The 21,821-nt window shown below is 36.2% G+C and overlaps 1 protein-coding gene across 1 annotated transcript in view; it reads right to left on the bottom strand.

The window, feature by feature from the left end:
- Nucleotides 1–886: 886 nt before the first annotated feature.
- Nucleotides 887–21,821, bottom strand: part of fam149a (family with sequence similarity 149 member A) — a 30,719-nt gene continuing 9,784 nt past the window's right edge. The window contains exons 5-20 of the mRNA XM_066719539.1: nt 15,598–15,708; nt 13,350–13,460; nt 12,294–12,429; nt 12,063–12,205; nt 11,256–11,378; nt 9,856–10,023; nt 8,718–8,899; nt 8,004–8,143; nt 7,665–7,768; nt 6,631–6,831; nt 6,135–6,258; nt 5,386–5,514; nt 4,780–4,858; nt 3,873–4,025; nt 2,705–2,884; nt 887–2,107 (exon numbers count right to left, since the gene is read on the bottom strand). Coding sequence (XP_066575636.1) covers nt 2,808–2,884; nt 3,873–4,025; nt 4,780–4,858; nt 5,386–5,514; nt 6,135–6,258; nt 6,631–6,831; nt 7,665–7,768; nt 8,004–8,143; nt 8,718–8,899; nt 9,856–10,023; nt 11,256–11,378; nt 12,063–12,205; nt 12,294–12,429; nt 13,350–13,460; nt 15,598–15,708 — 1,981 coding nt within the window. The 3' untranslated portion in view covers nt 887–2,107; nt 2,705–2,807. The remainder of the gene's footprint in view (nt 2,108–2,704; nt 2,885–3,872; nt 4,026–4,779; nt 4,859–5,385; nt 5,515–6,134; nt 6,259–6,630; nt 6,832–7,664; nt 7,769–8,003; nt 8,144–8,717; nt 8,900–9,855; nt 10,024–11,255; nt 11,379–12,062; nt 12,206–12,293; nt 12,430–13,349; nt 13,461–15,597; nt 15,709–21,821) is intronic.

The following is a 21,821-nucleotide window of genomic DNA, read 5'->3' as shown; positions in this document are numbered from 1 at the left end:
CTGTATAATCACAAATACCACGGCCTCCCCCCTCTTGCAAAGGTGTAGCAGTATGTTCTAAAGGTTAGTTTCAAGCAGGATGTGGGAGTCTTTCTTTAGGTTAGTATTTGTATTGCTTATGTAACTGTACATCCAAGTGTATGTGTGTACTTATATATTAGTAGTATCAAAGGTAACTGAATCTCTGTAAATTAACCTTTTGCCTAGTAAAATTGTTAGATGTGGTGTTCAAGATTACATTTTGAATGCAGGATTGTGAAAATTAAATGTATTATTGTGTAATTTGACCTCAAAGCTAGTTTTATTGTATTGTAAGAGGCTCATTAACGCTATAGATGCACACATAATTAAAAAATAAGACCTCAATACTTATTCTTTAAGGGTAAACATATTCATAAAACATTCATATCCTATTACACCACACCTACCACCCAATTTTCTGTTTCTTTTAAAAGTAGCAAAAACCCTCCTAATTGTATAGAATCGCTAATGTTTATTTTCTAGTAGATCTCACAAAGCCTGTCCAAAATCTGAACTGCTCAAATTATGCAACAGGTTCCTCTATGACATGTTTCTGGAGTCCAACCAGCACGTTTTGTGAGATTACCCCTCTAGAGAGGAGTGAACAGGTTGCAGGAGACAGGACTGTGTCACGAAGAATTACAGTGCCAGATGAAATAGTGGGAATGGCACCTGTGAACGATTAGCTTCGAGGATTGTACATCAGTTCACATGGGGGGTGAGTTGGCAGCCCCTTCAGCTCAGGTGAATTGTATGTCTTGAATCTTGACTGTCCTGCAGGTGGGCCAATCAGATGCTACAATTAAATGCATTTTTAATTTGTATTTATTTTAATATAAAAAAGCATTTTATAGCAGAAGAGAAATAAAAAAGAATATAAAAATGCAAATACACGCTCAAAAACATTTGAAAATTATGCTCAATAATATAAAAGACATTTGGCAATTCACACAGAAATAAATTACACATCTCACCATTTATATAGCAAAGCAATGATATAAAAAAAGAGTCTCATTAAATTATTGCAATACATATCATTGCTCAGTTCCCTAATGTATAGACTTGTTATGAGATACCAAAGTAGTGCATTCTCTGGGGAACAGTTGTCAGTTTCTCCACCCAATACAAGAAAACACATAACTACCTCAGAAATTACATCACATTCAGTCAAGTTGCGAGTCACGTATTGTAATTCTAAAGCTGCCTCAACCCTCTGATGTACCAAAATGTAATGTTTGAATTACTGAATTATTTTCATGTTCATAAAATGTAGGGTGTAGAAAGTTCACAAAGGTGCACATTTTTAATCACACACATATATGTAAAATATTAGGGATGCAAAGCAATTACAAAATATATTGTTTAATTACAATATTTAACAGATAAGTGTTAAATATGGTCATGAAATAAAACCTAAAAATAAACACATTTGCTGAGAAACTGCATTGTAAACTAAAAATACACACAATAAGTTTGATTTCATATGTAGACACTTGACAAACGATTAACAAAACATTATTCTGCAAATGTAGTGTGAGTGGGAGCTATATATTGAAATGTTTATGCAAATGTTACTTCGAAAGTCTTCATTTTTAAATGGCTACAATACTCACTGTGTAGCTGTTAATTTCTGCCACCGTATGGATGAACTGTGTCATCAACCCTTGCAAACTTAATTTTAATACTGGTGTCCAGGCATGTGGAACACTTTTCTAAGGGTTTATTCTTTATCCCCAGAATAAAAGCTACACACTACTACAAAATAAATAAATAAATAAAATATTAATTTCTGCTGAATTGTAATGAGAGCACCATTTGTTATTTAAATACACAACACGTAAACAAATGTAAGCAAAACAAAACACTAATTTAAACCGGAAATACACCCTCATAGACAGAATCCAAATCTACACAAGGGGATTGCAATATACTTCACTGTGGATCAGAGCAGACAGAATGGAAACTTAAAGTACTCAGTGCCATCAATAGGTTGTATTCTATAAGTCTGGCTATTTTTTGTCTCTTCCTTTTTGTTGTTGATGGGTGGTCTGCAGAATAAGTCTCTGGAGGGCCTCTTGTAAAGTGACTGTGGAATCAAGTAGAAATTCATTAATTCTTTGTGTAGCTCATAGAAAACTGATAAACTATGGGTGTGGTTTTCCAAAGCTGGTAAACTATTTAGTAAGCCCAGCAGTAGCAATACAATCTGTTATGTTTTACTGTACAAAAATAAAAAATAAGACAATGTATGAGGGCTTTTCACGACCATTTACTTTAAGTATGTTATAGAATCTATAATACACGCATGTATTGCCCGTACTCACTAGTAAATCATTTTACAAAACTTGGAAAAGTGAAGAAATGGTAAAAAGTCAAAAAGACAATTATGAAACCACTAACTTTAAAAATACTTTGACACTTGAGACATACTGTAGAAATATATTTTTTCTCTGCAAAGCTGCCCACTGCTGGCAGTTCAGAGGTATTGCTGCTCCAGGTACCTGAACAGCTAGCAATCCCAGCAGTACTACAAGAGCAGGTCTACCACATTTTGTGCTGCACACAGTAGTGAGATGCTGCAATATATGTATTAGTAGTAATTATATTATTGAAAAATACTCAGAATTGTATTTTTCCCTTTATTTTTTAGTAGACCTGGAGAAGGATCAAGTTTTATGTTTACCTGGTTGATCTCCCAATATATGTTTGTTGTTGTTGTTGTTGTTGTTGTTGTTGTTGTTGTTGTTGCTGTTGTTGTTGTTGTTGTTGTTGTTGTTGTTGTTGTTTTAGGAGGATACCAGCTGGAATCTTTTTTTGGTATTTGCTGGGTGACGAATGAAAGCTCTTGGTTGGTGGTGAAGACCTGGGGGGGGGCGGGGGAGGATAAATATAAACTTGCAGACATGCCACAATGGTCAAAGCATTGAAGAATGGCACACGTGCATAGGTATGTGATATGACAGACACTGACATGACCAGAAAGAAGTTAATGGAAAGAAAGAAGGGTCAGCTTGTGAAAGAAAATATAAATAGGACTCCAAGATAAGTGCCTCCGTTTAATTTACAGATTGACGGGTGGCACATCATTTCAGTCTAATGTGTCAGAAAGTCAAAAGATAAAACGATGATACTGGCCAATAAAACATACCATAAAGCAATGACCTTTGCGATACTTCAATTAAGTTTTTAATTGTTTTACACAAGTTCATATCATATCATATCATATCATATCATATCATATCATATCATATAATAAACCTTATTCATAGAAAAGGGTGCAGTGGTATATTCATCACTGAGCAAGTCCAAAGTTTTGTGCTGTAAAATGTAAGTGGATATATTATACATAACAACATTTACATGTTGATGTTTTCACACATTATTCGATACATAATGAACGTAGCAGGTAAAGCATCTAATTCAGAGTTTTTGTATGATATATTTAATTAATTCTGGACAAAAATATCACCTCTGCGAGGGATTTCTTTGATCTGATGACAATACCCAAGGTATAGGAACTAAGGGGTATAGCTGATGTACATCAGACATAAATATTCCACTTTGTTCTTTAATCTGTATTTAATCAGAACACAACTTCCAATATTAAAAATCACAATGGTCTAAAAGGAGTTCCTGTAAGTGAACTCATGTCATGCACTGACCCCCATGGAGCAAACACTCAAATATCCCATATGGAAACACAGTAGTTGTGCCAACAGGTAAAGAAATTCATAGCTGAATCTGTTGACTGGGGTTGCACCCAGAACCTTTAAGTAACCACACCTGGAAGAGCAAGGTCAGATAATACAGGAGATATATCTTTAAGCTTTTTAAATGTTCTAGGTATTTACCCCAAGATGGCTGGTATTCCCCTTCCTCCCCCTCGAGCACAGAGTGGTTTGAGAACTGACGTTTTTGTTGAGCTGTATATTCTGAAAAGCTGCTAGCAGTGGAGCAAGAAATCCCAACACCGATTCCAGTCACACCTATATGAGTATGATTGCCTACAAATTATAAAGCAGAAAAACAACTGGTAAAAGTTAAAGGAAATATAGTGCGGTAATATGCAATTTTATAGAGCTTTGTAAATAGGATAATGCATTCAACATATTAAACACATCCAGAAAATATGTTATAGATATTTTGGTACACTTAAAACAAATAAATCACACCAGGAGTCCTTATACATACAGTATAAAAAATGTGCAATAACACAAATGACCTTGTTGACTTTGATAATCGTCAGCTTGTAGAATAACAGAGCCAAATGATTGAACATGTTCGTGAATGAAAAAATATACAGTATGCATTTTGGAAACTCTAGGTGTTTTGTCTGCAGCTCTACTTAAAAAAAAAAGTTAATTTTGTTAATTTACTTAAAAACTAAAGCTGATGTGATTATGAAGAAGAAAATATATTTGCATTTGTATTCTGTAAAACAAGCTGTCAACTACATCATGTCGCTATATCTTATCTTAAATTCCAGAATCATTCAAATACAATGAGCCAGTGAGGGCGTTAGATTCATTTAACTCCAGGTGTGCCCTTGACAACTCAAACACTCTTTCGTTGCAATAGTGAGTACTGCTTCTAACCTCAAATTAGCTTTAGCATTTTTTTATACTGATTAAAATACCCAAGGAACAAATACGTTGATTATACTGCAATTTTGTACTTTCTTTCTTTCTTTCTTTCACCCACTATAAAATCAGCTCCCCACAGCACACAACATTTAGGTAGTCTAAACCTAAATTTCACCTGTAAAAGTTCCTCTTCCAACCCGAGAATGGCAAGCGAAATCTACAGGTGTAAAAGATCTCTTAAAGGGTGTGTCTGACTGTAAAAAGAGAGACAGAAAGACTTCTCTGACAATATGCTACATTTAGACAGTGATTAACATAGTGTGTACAGTATTCTGGAGTCTAGAAAGGTCAATAATAATAATAATAATAATAATAATAATAATAATAATAATAATAATAATAATAATAATAATAATAACTAAACCTAAACATTCAGTTCACATAACCACATCCCTATTTGCAATCCATCTCAGTTCTGTTTATCTGTTTCTGTCCTTAATACTTCATTTGCTAACAGCTCTGAGTTTTAAAGTGACCAGCCCTCGAGTGCATGCCTTGTTAATGGTCACAATATGCCACTTATTTAAAGGGACCTATCAATTCTACTAGACTTCGCCCCTACAAAACCACAGCTGGGCATGACTGTCTCACCCCATTGCTGTTTTATGTGTTCTGTTCATGGTTGATTAACTCCAATGCATAATAGTTTTAGTACTGTAACTGTATGCCGCTCACAGGGTACACAGAGCAGATCAAAGCTCCACCCGCCACACATACCTACCCTAAAGGTGTGGGTGGTACTGGGCCGTGCAAGAGGCTCCAGAAGCAGCGGCATCTCCCTGAGAGGTCTCTGGCACGTACTCCCGTGCACCGCGCTGGACACCCTGCTGCTCAGGTACCGCCCTCTCCGCTGCAGTAAACAGGGTGGTCAATGTTCAAGCCGAAGCACGTTGCTGCCACAGGTACCAATAACACGGCTGCCTTTATCAAAAGTAAACACACAGCGAACTCTATCCATTCAGCAACAGCCTAATTGTCTTGCTGTATTTTCTGTAATGCTGTATTGACACTGGGAGGTATGCTTTTATTACTGAATAAAGCCTCATTATCTGCCTATGTTTTTATCTATACATTGCAGGAGCCATAAGCATGTTGCACATTACCACAGTTTAATTTACTGTATTCACAAACACCTATTGTTTTCTCACAGCAGATATATATATCTTTAAGCCTTAAATATGAGCGATTGAGTCATCTGCAAAATAAAAGAGCACCTTTTGGATTAGACAACCCAACCAATATACAAATATTATATTAATTTAAAAATGCCAGAACTCTTTTTACATTTTTAGTATTTCCTACAATTTCAGGTTTTTGGTCAATGGATTATAATTCCACATTTTTATATGGAAATCAATGTATTGAAGTCTAATATTTTGACTCCCATATGAAAACTGCAGAATTCCAGTAATTAACATCTATTTTAATAATAAAAAAATATATATTTAGTTTGGTCATTACATGTCTTACCTGCAGATGTCTTGACACAGGTATCGAGAGACCTTTTTCTGGCACTTCTGAGATAATGGGTGGAAATTTCTTGTTCTGTGCAGAACATACTGGTGAAGAGGTCAGGCTCTCAGTAACAGTGTACCTACAGCAGAGAGATACAAATGTAATTAATATTTGTTATGGATCTATAACCTACATGCACAGTTTTTAGACCTTATTATTATTAGCATCCTATTTTGTATGTACAATAAGCAGAGTGTGGCAACAGCTAAACATGTACATTAATCTACTGCATACAAATTAATGACATGTACACCTCAGTTAAATGATCAAATTCTGTATTCCCAATCCCCTAGAATGAATAGCTGCCATGCAGAATTGAATGCATGTGCACCTATGCCTAATGTGTTCACTTCCCTTATCCTTGTTGTCAAGCACCTTGCTATTAAAAACCACTGACTGCTCGTATTTGTTTACAGCAGATTCCCCTGAAAGCACCAGAAGCCCAGCTCACAGTTTGGTTCCCCTGAGGACTTCATTGCTGTAAACACTGTGATTCTTGGAGCGTGCCGGCTCTGTGCTGAGCTTTGGGAGACGGCTGTTCGGAGGGGGTCTGCGGGAGATGGTACACAGCACTCTGGAAGAGGAAAGAATACTGTGCTCCACCAGTCGTGACTGTCCTCCACTTGGGCTGGGTTTTTCTTCTTGTTCACACCTGTGGAGGAATGCGTTAATGGAGAGCTGTACCAGTGCTTTATTGTAAAATCTGGATCGTGCATCCCAAAATGATCACATGCTTTGCTTCTATTCTCAGCATACTATACCAAAGAATTCATTCATTTCTATTAGCTGAAAAAAAATATATATATATTTGAGTTGAGCTATTTGTTTGCAAAGTCAGCGACAGATCCCCTTGGGCCCAGATTAAATACAGTCAGAGGAGGCTCCTGAGTAGATCTTGCTTTGCCTGTAGGATGTGATCTGTCCTGGATCAAGCTTGTCTCAAATCCTGGCTGTGCTAGCCATGACTTCCCAGGGGAAGGTAGATGTTGGCCAGGTAATCCTCAGTTCGTTATATACCGGTGACTCCTGTGGGTCTTGGGTGCCTGCAGGTTCAGATTGATAGCAGCTCCCTTTGCAGCAAATTAAAATAGATGGGCTGTGGGAATTCGGAGATTGCGGTGCAGAAACTAGCAGATAGTTAACACAGCATCTAGTTTGGAGGGGAAATGCACTTTATCTCATCGCTTCGGAAGAAGTGTGGAATCACAGTAGTGGTCTAGGATGACAATTTGGCCATGTAAATAGGACAGAGATGGAGGGAAAGAATTGGAGACCCCACCCCAAATGAATTAAATAGAATAAAATAATAACAGTCATTGGCCTCAATTCAAATACGCACACAATTGCTAATTATTTCCAGTAAAACACGTAGTTGTTTTTCCTCTGCAGGGCAATAGTTTGCAGATCTGTTTGGGGCTACTGGGCTACTGGTCTTTCCTCCCTTCAAAAGCACTCCAGACTTAACTTTAAAATAAGAAGACTTACTGTATTTTTTCTCCTAGTCCATGGTGCCTGTGCTGGAGAGGTTTGGCTTGAATAGTCATAACACCATTTAAATTGCTTTTGAAGGCACTTGGAATGTGAGAGACCTAGACAAACAGAAACAAACAACAGTAGTTTATTTAAAATAAGAGGTGATATTAACATTAGTGGGTTTTAATTAATGTAAATTGAATTTGTCTAAAGTAAATCTGGTTAAGTCTTTTATATTCTAGATAGGTCAAACCCAACATGACGTACTATGTTAGGGAGCACAAAGAATTATTGGTACTTCTTTTCTGTAGCTACCGTGATTGATTGTGTTTTTATTTAAAAAATATTTACCTGTGTTGGCCAGAAGGACATGCTTCTGGTCTCTGAGCCCCGGGAAGGAGGAACACTAAAGACTTTGACTGTACAGTGGGATGCTGGCTCAGCCAATAATTTCCCAGAGTCTTCTGTATTTACAATCCGTGCACCCTCTTCTGTAGTCAAAGACAAAACATGTGATCATGACAGTCTGAACTCACTCCTCTTTCTCTGACACTAGAATCATACGCACTATTCTTTCCTCTCTGACCACTCCAGCCAGGTATCTCTCCGTCTCTCTTTCTGTGTTTTGACCTTGTCCCCTCTCTAAAGGTGTTCTGTAAAGATCAGTGTAAATCCTTTTCCATACTACTTCTGTGCTGATGATGCTCAGATCATTCCCTTCCTATAACTGTGACATTTTTTCATGAAAATCTAAATAGGTTTCTAGATCAACTTGCCTTACAATCTCTGTATATTAAAAAATAATTGGACTTTGTTGTATTGTTTAGTCCATCCACTCCCTACTTTATAACCTACGTGACTTTAGAATTCCTTAAAGGTTTATAATGAAGTTTTGTTGCTGGATGCGAATCAACTTTGCATATGATAATAGTTAAATAAGCAAATAATTGTAATACATACCTTACTTAATTTAATTACAGGAATATATTACTAACACCATAATAATTAACTAACTGTGTCTTGTTGATTGTGTCTTATTTTAAAGTCGGATGGCTTAAAAAGTACCTGGAAGATCATTCTCCCAGTGCTTCTGAATGGGTTCCTCCAAAACATGGACAACATCTCTCCAGACATCATCAAAAAGCTCAGCCATCACAGTATCCTTAATGCAGGACTGAGGTGAGACTGGGGGGACACCACTCTTAATCTTTGTAGACGTTTTCCTGAATTCCAAGCCCTCCTCTTCCCTGAAAACAGGTATATGAGGAGAAATCTCAAGGAAAATAGGCTTATTATCCAATAAGGAAACTGTAAAATGTGTTGAGCTACATAACTTTAAACTTCATTGGTACTAATGGTACATAGTGAAGTAAAACCAATTATGTGTGTTTAATTTGTATTGCATTTATTAATAAAAGCACATTGGAAACCAATACATTAATTATTACATGTAGTAGACTGTTATTTAGAAGGATATAAACATACCATTGTAGAAAAGAGTGCCAGTCAATAAGAAATGATTGTGCCTGTCCCTAGTTCAAGCAACTGGAAACTGATAAATAAGTATAAGTTGATTCATAATATTTACTAAATTAAATGAATTACCAAATAAGATTGATTCAAGTCAAGGGTTTGAATATTTTCAACCAGAACTGTAATATTTATATATATCATCAGCCTTTATTGCTCCACTGCTGGATGAAAGCCTCCCCAAGATATTTCCAATTGTGATGTACATGATGTGATGTGATGTCTCTTTTCCCAGTCAAATTAGCAAATCTTCTTATTTTATCTTCCCATGTTTTATGTGATCTTCTTCTTGGTCCTTTTTATCTTGGAATCCATTCTATAGCTTCCTTTGTCCATCTTTGATCTGTGCTTCTTGCAATGTGTTCAGCCCATTGCCTTTCATTACTCTTACTCTACAACAGGTGTTGGAAATCTTTTTTCACATTTCACCTAAGAATATTTGAAACTGCCTATTTATATTAAAATGTTTCTCAGTAACAAACCCTCTATGCTAAAGGACTGCAACACTGATATGGTGGATTTGGGACACCTGAATCTAAGGCAGTGATAGGACTATAATAAGCTAATGTACACCGGAGAGATACATAATTCCTTGCGGTTTAATTTTGATTGCTAAGTGACTTCTCCGGTACAAAAATAGTTGAATAAGGACATAAATAGATGTTTAGCTTACATTTCTTTGAAATCATAGGCAAGAAACTCCTCTATTTGTCCTTCTGCTTCATAAATCTCCTCCTCGAGGAAGGAAAAGAGAGTTGAATCTGAAGAATTGTGACTGCAGTTCGAGGTGCTGTGCAGAGGGGATGGAACCGGAACAAGCTTCTCACCCACCACAGACAACCTAGAGAAGAAAACATGGCTGAAAAGCAGATCATCTTCTCATCTCTTCCATTCCCTAAACATACAATCAACAATTCCACTATTTTATAAGGCATCCTGAATCAGCAATGCATCAGCAACTACCTTTCAATTGGAAACAAAGAGAGACAAGTCTGAAATAGCATGCACAATCATCTCTGGGTTATTTCTAGGTCTGTATATTGCCAAACTTAATCTTAGTTCATATAATTTCATATAGATTCAGTGGGGTTGAGTGGGTTTGTGTGCCAACTATCTGCTAGTTTCTGCACCGCAATCTCCGAATTCCCACAGCCCATCTATTGTTCCTCCCACCGTCCAAAGACATGCTGGTTAGGAGGCTTCTCTAAATTGCCCTGTCTGTGTGTGTTGCCCAGCAATAGCCTGGTGTCCCATCCTGGGTGTATTCCTGCCTTTTACTCTATGCCTGCCAGGATTGGCTCTGGCTTCCCTGCAACCCTCACAAGGATAAGCAGTTTCAATAATGGGTGGATAGTAAGTGAATCCACATATACAGCTCTGGAAAAAATTAAGAGATCACTCCAAGTTCAGAAATCAATGTTATGTGGTCTCTTAGTTTTTTCCAGAGCTGTATATGTTCTTGCAAGTGTTTTATTGTGAAATTAAGGACAATTTACTAATTGTCTATGTTTTAGAAAAATACAATAAAAATGGAAACACTCACACCATATAATATAACATACCATATAACAACATAATTCATACACCAGCATTTGTAACTAGTGCCACAGTGCTAAGATGCAATCAAATCATAAAATATTATCCCTCTTAAAATATATAAGAACCTTCCATAAATTATCAGAAAATCAGTGGCACTGCTACTTGAAGTCTGCCAACCTCCTGCTTTAAATCTTTTGCCTAGCAGCTCCACTCCTTTCTGCCATCTGTCTAGTGTTCAATGTCTGCCAGTACCCTACCCCCACCTCTTAATGTATTTACAGCCAAGTGATAAAGACAACACAGAGATGCCTAAAGCCAAGGGGGAATAAAATCACTAAATCCAGACTGATCCAACTTCATGAAAACATCTCACAGTGCATGATCTTTTGGAAGTCGTACTACATCCTGACAACTAAAATGATTAGTGAAAATACTCTGCTATTTGAGCTCCAATAATTAAAAGACTCAACAACAAGGTTTGGGATTAATTTCACTGATGTGCCATACGCTCTCACTTAGAGTGGTACAGCTTACTCTTTGAGATCGTCAGCGCTGTCCTGGCACAGAGGTAACAACACATTCCCGTTAAGGGTGTCTCTTTGCTGATAATGCTGAAATCCTTCATCTTTGGGTGATGTTAGCTGACTTCCCAAAATTCTGCAAAGAGAACCAGAAGAGAAATACATTACATAACATAGTGTTAAATCTTAACAACATAAGCACAACATTAAGGTATCAATAAGAGAAAATCATTCTGTCTTTCTTGCTCATTTATTGATTTGAGGATCTCAGGTAGCCATTTCTTGAACTCTACAAGGGAATTGATTTTAAAATCATGGCTGAGTAATTTATTCCAAACTCTCACACCCCTTGTTGTCTCCTATTGTCAGGCAGTATTTATCTGTTGATTTTGGTGTAGGCTTCTAGGTTAACTTAATCAATTCCTTTAAATTTAAATACTTTAAATGCTGGTTTAAATCAAGACATCACCGCAATCAAATTAAATCAACAAGCAACAAGAACTACAAATACTTGATGGTGGCTTCCTGTTTGTCAAAGGCTTCTTGCCTCTACTCAATGGAAACCCTCCATCAAAGAATAAGACTATAATTTGTGATTGGTGGTTGGAAAAAGTCAAAAATTGATTACATTTTGAGGTCCAGGTGTGTGTGACCAGTAACTCAATCCATCAATCTACATATATAAGCAGAGTAATCATAATATGACTCTGTGTCCCAGTGTCCCAGTCAAGGCCACCAGGCTTATACATAGTTCACCCAATTCATAAACAAATGGATGGAAGAAGGCCTTTAAGAGTGTTGTTGTGAACAGAGACGCTACCTGAGTTTGGTTGAATGTTTGTTCCACTCCTCGCATTCTCCCTGCAGGCCCTGAGTTCTGTGGCTCACCTTGCCCTCATACAGCATCTCATCAATTTCCCAGAAGAGCTGACGGACCTTTTGGGTGTTAATCCTGTCAAACTCCTGGAACACACAGAGCAGCAATGAGAGTCAAGTAAGCATGCGTGCCCCTGGCCCTGCCTTGCTGCTGGTGTGCCATCGCTGTACGTACATCATGCCTCCAGGAGTAGACTGAGCTGCGCTCAGTCGAGAGGCCTGTTGCGTAGCTCTGGATCCCCGACCACGAGTTGTTGAGGTTTGTCGTGGGTGTGCTCTGACCACTGGATGAGCGGGGGGAAGTGGAATTACTGATGGGAAAAACACACAAGGGATTCGTTTTGATCTCAAAGCTGTTTAAAAACAAAACATTATCATTTAAGATTATATTATATATGTACGTTTATCTATATCGTTCCAATATCATTTCACAATACTTTTATAACTTTATAGTAGGTGAATGACAGTTGTAACAATATCGTGATTATCTTACAGCTCTCTATTTTCATTCTCACAATGTTGAACGTAACCATGTACCAACGTTTCTGATCATCAACGAATTTACATTTCTTGATTACAAATCTTAATTTTACGTAAGCAGAAAGTTGCCAGAACATTATATTATAAGCTGGGTACTTACTCTAATTAAACAGTTAAAGCACCAGTCAATACTTGGTATTATATATTGAAATACCCTTTTTGATACACTATGTCTTTTAATTTTTTCTCATATTTATTTAACCATCATAACTTTATGATCAATCTGCTATTGCAGCCCTGTGTTTTGCAGGCTGCTCTTTGAGGAGAAAGACTAAAGATTTTTGGAGCTCTGCAGGATCACCGCTTAGGCCATGTTCTGTTTCTAACAATGGACTCTCCTCAGTGCATGTTTCTGTACAGCTGAACTCAGGTTGTATTCAACTGTCAGACTGTGTTTGCCTCAGCTGCAGGACCAGCAACTATTACCTTAGGGATTTCATGTGGATATGCTCTATCTGATTTTCCCACTCTAAGCTGAGTGAAATGACAGCTTTTTGAAAGTTCAACAAAGCAATCTCCCTGACTCCCGGCTGCAGATATGCATAACACAAGTTACAGCAGCATGAACACGAATATGACTAACATCACAATGCACAGACCATTTGACCTATTTTCACTCCAAGCTTTCAGATGGTATGTTACATTACGTCTTTAATGAAGTATACACACTCAGTTAAGGGGTCATGCATACCTGTGATAGCTCTCAATCACTCCCACAATGCTCTTTGTGAAGTCAGCAGGAAGGGAGCAAAGATTCTTCTCAGAATAACTGTGTGCAGCTGTTTCCTTTGACAATTTTTTTCTGGGATGCAAAACAAGAAACATGAGTTATGGGCACAGGTTTGTATTTAAAGTGGGAGTAAACAATTATTTACAGCTATGAAGTGGATAATAGATGATGATGAAGTTTGCCTGGTGTCAGAAAACATACATCTATATAAACTACAGTTCAAGTGAGAGAGTAAAAAATGCTCAGAATTTAAATTAGTCCTTGTATAAAACGGAAATACATTTTTATTCGAAACTCCACAAAGACGAACTGCTTTTATCAAAGTTTGTTATTAAATTTGAAGTCATGGTCAGCCAATTCTTGGTTCATGTTTCCAGCCATAATTAACCTAATTGTTGATTAATTGGTGCCACATGTGTTTAAGTGAATTCAGAAGCCTTTCTTGATACGTTTAGTACATTAGGCATGCAATCTTTTGGTATTGAATATTATTTTAAATGTATATGATGCACACGCAGTACCAGCATCATACAAGATACAAAACTACCAATGGATCCACAGAGGAGTTACAATACAGCTTACATAACTTAGAACATAACTGTGTCCTAGTTAAATGACATGATAATGTAATACTCCTACTCCCACTGCACACTTTTTTACAGTCATTATTTAGATTTTATTCATTACACTGTTTGACCAATTCAAATTAAGTGTCATTTATTATGCTTTAAAGAACTCCATTCAATACAACTTATGTTACCAACTCACTCTTTAGTTTACAAATTGCTGTGCATGAAAGTGGACATTATACTAATTTGTCCTTGTTTGTCCATTGTTGTGTGAGGAGGTGCATTGGTCTACCATACAAATTAAAAGTGCAGATTGACTGGCAACAAGTGCATGAGAATACAACCTGGACCTAATGAGAAGTTTGGCCCTCCTCCCAATTAGTAATGCCTATTCCAATATTTTATCATTTTGGTGTGTGTTTGTTTCACAGAGGATTTTTTCCTTCTAGTACTGTGTTTTTAATTATCTATTTTCAAGTGGGCCAAAATTTTGATTTGGTCTGGGCCAAAATCTGAAATCATAGACATATGCTAAAGTTGCAGAAAAATAGTATTATCTGCCAATATAACTGATGCCTGTAGAAGTTGGAGTCATAATAATGCATCACTGGCAAACACTCTACTCAACAACAGAAACTCAGCTAATTATCTTTTTATCTGACATCACACTCTCTGCAGAAATATGAATCTTATGTTGCAATTAACATTTCTGTAACCTTTGTGGTCATTATGTAATATTCTGTGGCTGAAATCTGTATTTATTACAAGTAAGTTGTTTTCTTGTTATCAACATTGTGTAATGTATAACCACAGTTTTCGTTCTTTTTTAATTATTCTTAATTGCTATCCTGAAGACTAATTTCATGTTTAATGATACTTATTCACACTGTAACAACAACAACAACAATAAATACAATAACAAGAATTCTACACTGATAATCACATTGTGGTAAACTGTGTCACCTTAATTTATTTAGACTGTCTCCAGACACCTGCATAAAAGGTTAATTGCTTTTGGGGAGGAAGTGATATTTAAATGTAAATTTATACCATTAACTGCCTAAACAGAAAAACTGCAATTTGTACTAAATGCCAGCTTTCACTCTTTAAACGAAAATGCCCCTTAATCTGCTAGGCACTTATGACATAAAAAATTAAAACAGTACAAGGCACAGGCACAATTATGTGGAAACGATGAATAATGTAAATAACAGCACCTGTTCCTGCTTGGATATTATGAGAAAGAAACCAGACATATTTTTTCCACCTAGATAAGTTCATTTCCTTAATCCTTGAAAGTCTTAATCAGTTTATTTTTTTTTCTACAGTTTGACACATATATTTAATAAGGGGATGAAGTGCATACATTCCAAATACCCCAGCTGATGCCACGCAAATAACAAAAATCAGGGACATACGAAAAAAGCAGGTGAGTGAGTGAAAACACAGGGTTATAAAACAACTCTTTAATGTAAGCAGCAAAGAAAGTTATTCAAATGCTACGTCCTAGGATGCATGCCTGAGGAAAATGCAGGCAATTATCAGTAACATAAAGAACTATGATTTTCAATAATGTAACTCAATAGTGTATTCACAGTACAAAAAGCTCACCCTGCTTCCCTAGAATAAGAGCCACTTACCCGATGATAATGAGTCCAAGGTCCCTATTGGCTTCACCTGTTTTCCAGCAGTTATTGTACAGCTGTCGAACCGGAGGGGAAAGGAAGGGCAAGGCAGGGGGACACGCCACACTGGCAGAAACAACATGCATGAGGGCAGTGGGCACTCAGAGGACAGCCCTTCTGGATGAGGTCAAGGAGGTCTCGCAATTAATCAGCCCCATGACTGACAATGCAGTGTTAAATCCCCACCAGCTGCTCAACTTGCTGGAAACAGTGCATCTTGCGGCAGATGCTCTAGACGTTTGTATTTCTCTTAGGCTTAACAACAAGCCAGATCAGACACCAGAATCAGGCTGATAGTGGAATCTCCTGTTTTGAAGATCCAGCGGGGATTCTTATGTATGCATCCGTTCCAGATCAGTGCTTCTTTTTATCTTTGCAAGAAGAAGAGATGGGAAAAAAGCATGCTGGCAGAGCAGTCCTCTGTATACAAGCATCTGCAGCAAGGAAGCAGCCCCACTGTGACTCACTTGACTGGTACTCAGGCTACGCCACAGTGAAAGAGGTAGGGTTTTTTATTACCATCTCAGGAGCCTTTCTCCACCCATCCGCCTCGAAAGCACCAGACCAGAGCAACAGCCGAGCTAAAGGAAACAACTCTGAACTGTTCATCTGTGAAAAACTGTAATGCGTAACACCAGCGGCATAGAATCCTTATTGCAATTTAGGCTCAGAATGAGAACCCATGTGGAACTAGCAAAACATACAGAAAGAAACATTCTCACATTTCCAATGGCAATGTTTTGGTGTTTGTTTGAGTGCTTTGAGTGCTTACACATCTCTACCACCCCCCCTTGATGTGTTAAAAATCTTAAATGAACAGCTTTTTTTTTTAACAAATTCTATTGGTGTGGGAAGCCCATAACACATAGAGGACTTGATCTTGGATTTAGGCCAATTTTTATGGACCATATGATATAATTATGAGGATAGTTTAAAAAGGAAAATTGTCATCTGGAGGTGAAGGCAGTTTGCTCTGGGGTTGCTATTGTTTATTGTTTTTACTAGCTGTTGTGTCTCTCTCATCCCTCCCTCTGTGGGAGTTTCCCCTGTGAGTATCTGTGGAGTTTCAGGAGTGCTGTGTGCTTGGGTGTGTGTCTGTGGCAGCTTGTCTGAACATCCTACATAATTTAATTTAGGGCTGCCCCCACTGAACATTTACCGCAATATATTGCACAGATTCTGCCAAAATTATATTTTTTTAATTAGAAAAATGATATCCAAATAATACAAAGAATGATAACAGTCAAGAAGATATATTAAGCTACACTATCAAAGTATAACATTATCATAGTGCTTGCTTTTAGTATTTATATAATCCTCATATTTATAAGCTTTATATGATACTGGAAAGCATGAAAGTAATGTCTTTATCTAGAAAGAAAAACTGTGACAAAACTTGATTAACTGAAAGTGGCAATAATGTCAAGTACAGACAATTGACTCAAAATGTCTGCTTGGATTTGAGAATCACAATACTAAATGTTAGAGACTCTTGTGCAATATTGAAAGTAACTAATACCATCAACATGTAAGACACAATTTATAGAAGCTACAAAGATAAGTTTGTCTAAATACTTAACCGGTGTTTAATCATGTCCATTCCTAGATCTTTTTTTCATTGTTGTAGTCTTCAATGATTTCTGATTTCATTAGAGTGAAAATGCTACCCTGACCAATTTCACATCTCGCAATCAGTGCCTTTACAAGAACATGAGAATTGCAATCATTTTCCTTAAACGCTTGTAAACTCATTTTTTCTGAAAATATATTGCAAAATTCGTAAAGTAAAGCAGCACCTAGACATGTAATATTCTGTTCTTAGAACTACATTAATGTTGTGTAAACTTGGGTTTTGGAGAAAGTATACTTCAAGTGCACTGCAACCTTCATTTCTGTTCTGCCTACTCCTGCATCTGTCTAAGACTTATGTCCTTTCAGATTTGTTTATCCAGATTTTATTATTTCCCGGAAAACTAAATTTCAAGTAAAGATAAAGATTGCGAGCAAATGAGTCCACTCAGAAGAGCTTATTAGATGGTATAATGTGAAAAGTCTGTTGATCTCTGTTAAAGCAGTTAATAAAAAAACAAAGGAAAAAAGGTTTAGAAGCATATAATCCTTACAAAAACTACACAGATAATCCACAAATAGATTTACTGTGAGGCTTTCAAAGGCTCATAGTACACTGTACACACTGGGAGGTAATTGAGGATAAAATGAACAACAGATCCAATTACTGTTGAGTACATTCTGGTTTCTCTCTTGGCCATTATTTATATTCACCCCTACCCTCACACAGTGATATCTATCTAAAGTTTTCACACTTGCATTTCTACTTGTATTACAATACCAATTACATTACTAAACATGACAGTGATTAGAATTAGGGAAGGTTATAGGATGGTCTACACATATAATCTAAATATATGTGTTTTAAGAAGGCCTTTAAAGGTGATAAGACACTGTATATATCTGTCCCAGTGTGTTCTGTATAATAATAATATTTTAAAAAACAGAAATTTAAAGGAAGACTGAGATAAAAAGTGGATATATAATCACTGTACATGATATTAAAATGTTAAGAGTCCGAAACCTCTCAAGAACAGTACATAATATTGATATTTCTTATATCTTTGAACTACCTAAAGTCAGTTATTTTGGTGAAAGCATACTTTAAAACTGTGTTCCTCAAGCTTTATCATGTCCCTACAGAAACAATTGATTGTTGACATTGTAGTCTGGGTGTGAAAATGGCCAACCAGTGCTGTCGGTACTAGAAAAAAGTGAAACTTCCCTGAATTTAATTAAATAATACCTTTAGTTCATTTTTTCTGTTCTACTTTTTGGGGATTATTGTTTTCCTGCATTGTGTTGCAGTGGACTCAGAGACTTTTTCTGTTTCAAATGTATTTATTTTTTGGCAAGAACAATAATAATAATTTGAAAAACAGCATGTGAATCTTCTGTGAATGACATTAAATAAGCAATATTTGTTTAAATGAAATAATTTTCTGCAAGTGACAGATGTCAGTTTTCATGTTAAACATATTGACTAATTTGTAAGATAGTAAGATATTTATCTGTTGACCCTTGAAAGTCAAAAAGATGGAAAACAGCTTGCTTGGCAACTATCCAACTATTAATGTAATAACTTTCATACATAATGTTTCCCCTAGGTATTCCACTCTATTGCACATACTGGGTGCAGGGGGATATGTGTTGTTAATGTTTAATGTTAATTAAAAATGTTAATTTTGCAGGGTGTGAGCAGGAGCAATAATACGTGGGGGGTGTTTCTGTGGCAACCAGACTGTTGAGTACACAAAAATTATAATGAAAAGTAAATAGCCAGGAACAGAAAGGAACCCATAAGCTATATATGATCAGGTCTGATCATCCTCAAAAGCCACTTACTAAACTGTATATGGCATATATATGCATAATATAGGCTACACTTTCTTCTTCTTCTTCTTCATATTATATTATATGTACATATTATTATTATCAGCTTATGCTGTTTGAATGTTAGCTGTAAGACTTTATATCCAAATAGATTACTTTAATTTGTGATGATGGTCAAAATCCATGCAGTCAAACAGTGCATTTCAGGGTTTGGTATATGAGCTGTTAGACCTGTTGCCAGACAATAATAATCGTTTTGGAAAGATTCTCTCAAATTAAAAAGTATCGGTTCTTGTTCAGAGCTCCAAATAATGTTGCAGCTGTGAGACTAATAACTGTCAAGCATATCTATGTGGTCGATGGCAATTTTCTATTTTTAGCCTATATCACAGTCATAGTCATGTTTGTTCATCATAGAGCAAGCTTTACTTGCCTCTGATATTATTGCTTTTTTTGTTACATATGTCTGTTGGCACGTATTTGGTTTTCCAATTGTTACTGCACTCATTCATGATGCTGCCACCAACTGCCTTTTTGCAGGAAATGGTGGTTGTACTGTGGAAGACAGAATGTGTCGTACAGATGTTTAATTTCTGTCCATGGCCTGACGATAACTGGATAATGCCAGGAATTGTATTTTCTTTAAATCTGTAGTTTCCTTCTGTTTGTAAACATAAATAATATAACAGTAATCTGAATATGTTTCTTATTTAATTTGATATCCCATGTTACTTGTCCTTTAAATTAAAACATTTTAGATTAAATTGACTTATTTTTGTCATACAAACAGACTTTACTATAAATATGACTAATGAGCAGCCAGAAATTGTGATTTCAGAGTCAAAACAGCATTATATTTCTCAGAAAAAGCACAGACACATATTTTCTGGTAAATACAAGTAAACCTCCTTCAACATATCGCACCACAGGCAATGACATTGATAGCTATGCATGGATTATGACTTCAATTTGAAAGAGTGATGTGTGGGATAAATGAATGTGCCTTATTGCTTATGGTTTGAAAAATTTGAGAAAATCTCCCAGTATCTTGACCTTAAATATTAAATAAACCTGAACAAGTACAAATGCTATAATTAACTAGTTCTAAGGAGAAGGGGAGAAAATAGAAGAAGGGGGAAAAAACTAATTAGGAGGTTCCAGTGCCCTGCGAGGTTAATGAGGAAGTCTAGCCCTGAAAAGAGATCATGTATCGCTGAAAGAGCAAACACCAAATACATTTGTTGGACTGTATCCAGAGTCTCATAAAAAATATATCAGTAGCATGATACAGAAAGGCCCGGGTAATTGAAACGGATCTGTTTTTCTATAGGCCTTTATGTAGTAGACAATGGAGCAGGGATTTCACGGTATGAGCATACACAACTTTTCCTTCATTTGTGACATACTTTTATTATAAGATCATTGCTGTCTTGTTGAGTGCAGCAATACAGTCAAATGTCACGAATCTTTGTTTCCTTCACAAAGCGAATACTCTAAAGATAGAATTACCAGGCCAATGCTAGATACATATATATATATATATATATATATATATATATATATATATATATATATGGGTTCAATGACGAAATAGGCAATTTATCAAATTTAGAGATTAGGGGCCAGACTAAACCATTGACCCATCAGCTAATAACAATCTACGAACTTGCACTCGACACAGTAATATTTATGTGCACAAGAAAGAAGAATATGATGATAAAAAAGGCGCCACTGAGAACAGGTTTATAGGTTAGTTATTGTAGCTAGGTTAGGTAGCTAACAATATTGATTTAATTCCAGTATGTAAATAATTGTGATTTATTTGGATTTTATTTTATTCGACAACTATGTATTAAAGAGGAAATATTACTTTTATAATTTGTGAATCTTTGAATGATTAAAACAAAATAATAATAGTAATAATAAATCATTGTCATTGTCTTTCAAATAACATAGAACATAGCATACATACAGTATATACATAATATTTACATAAGAGGTGCAAATAAAACAGCTATTTGATTGCCTGGCCTTCCAAATGCATATTCAGAACACCTACACATTAAATGACTAATTCCTTAAGGGTGTACATAACGCATCTTTTAATTTCATTGTCCAATACATGTTCTCTGTTATTCTTATTATTTCAAAATCTCCTTCAGAGACACCGAGCTCAGAAGATGTACAGGTTTAAGCAGAACTGCTGTTCCCTGCTGTTTGTGTGAAACAAAGCTGACTTTCATTATAAATGTCTTCTTAGGAAACCACACCTACCTGTTATATGTGTATATGTTTTCATACAGCTAAACTGGTTAAGGGTTAAACTTTATATTGAACCTCAATATTGACTTTATATTGAACCTACAGTACAGTATGATTTTTAATACAGCTTGTAGATACCAATCTAGGGAAACTGGTGTTAGATGTACACATTGTTAAGGAAACATTTTACTCCAGAGGCTTGAGTTTCCCAGAGAAGGATGAGTCATTTCCATTTGTTTTCCATCAGCCACTGGAGACTGAAAGACAGAGTGCTCTCCCAGGAGTCAGCAAGACGGTTGTGAGATGACAGAAAATGAGGACAGACCTTTCTGTCAAACCTTTATTATCCACCAATGTAATTAAGTGCTCGATTAACCTGTGCATTATACTTACATTAATCCTTTTCTGTTTTCTTGTTTTTCTTTTTCTTTTTTCATTTCAAAGATTTAATTTATTTAATAAATACATTGCAGACTATTTTTGGGTTTATTATCATTATATACAGCTTATTATCC

The sequence above is a fragment of the Amia ocellicauda genome, chromosome 12, assembly GCF_036373705.1.
Source record: "Amia ocellicauda isolate fAmiCal2 chromosome 12, fAmiCal2.hap1, whole genome shotgun sequence".
In the NCBI taxonomy this organism is placed as follows: domain Eukaryota; kingdom Metazoa; phylum Chordata; class Actinopteri; order Amiiformes; family Amiidae; genus Amia; species Amia ocellicauda.
Note: the sequence above shows the minus strand (reverse complement) of the source record. Positions and strands in the feature narration are given on the sequence as shown.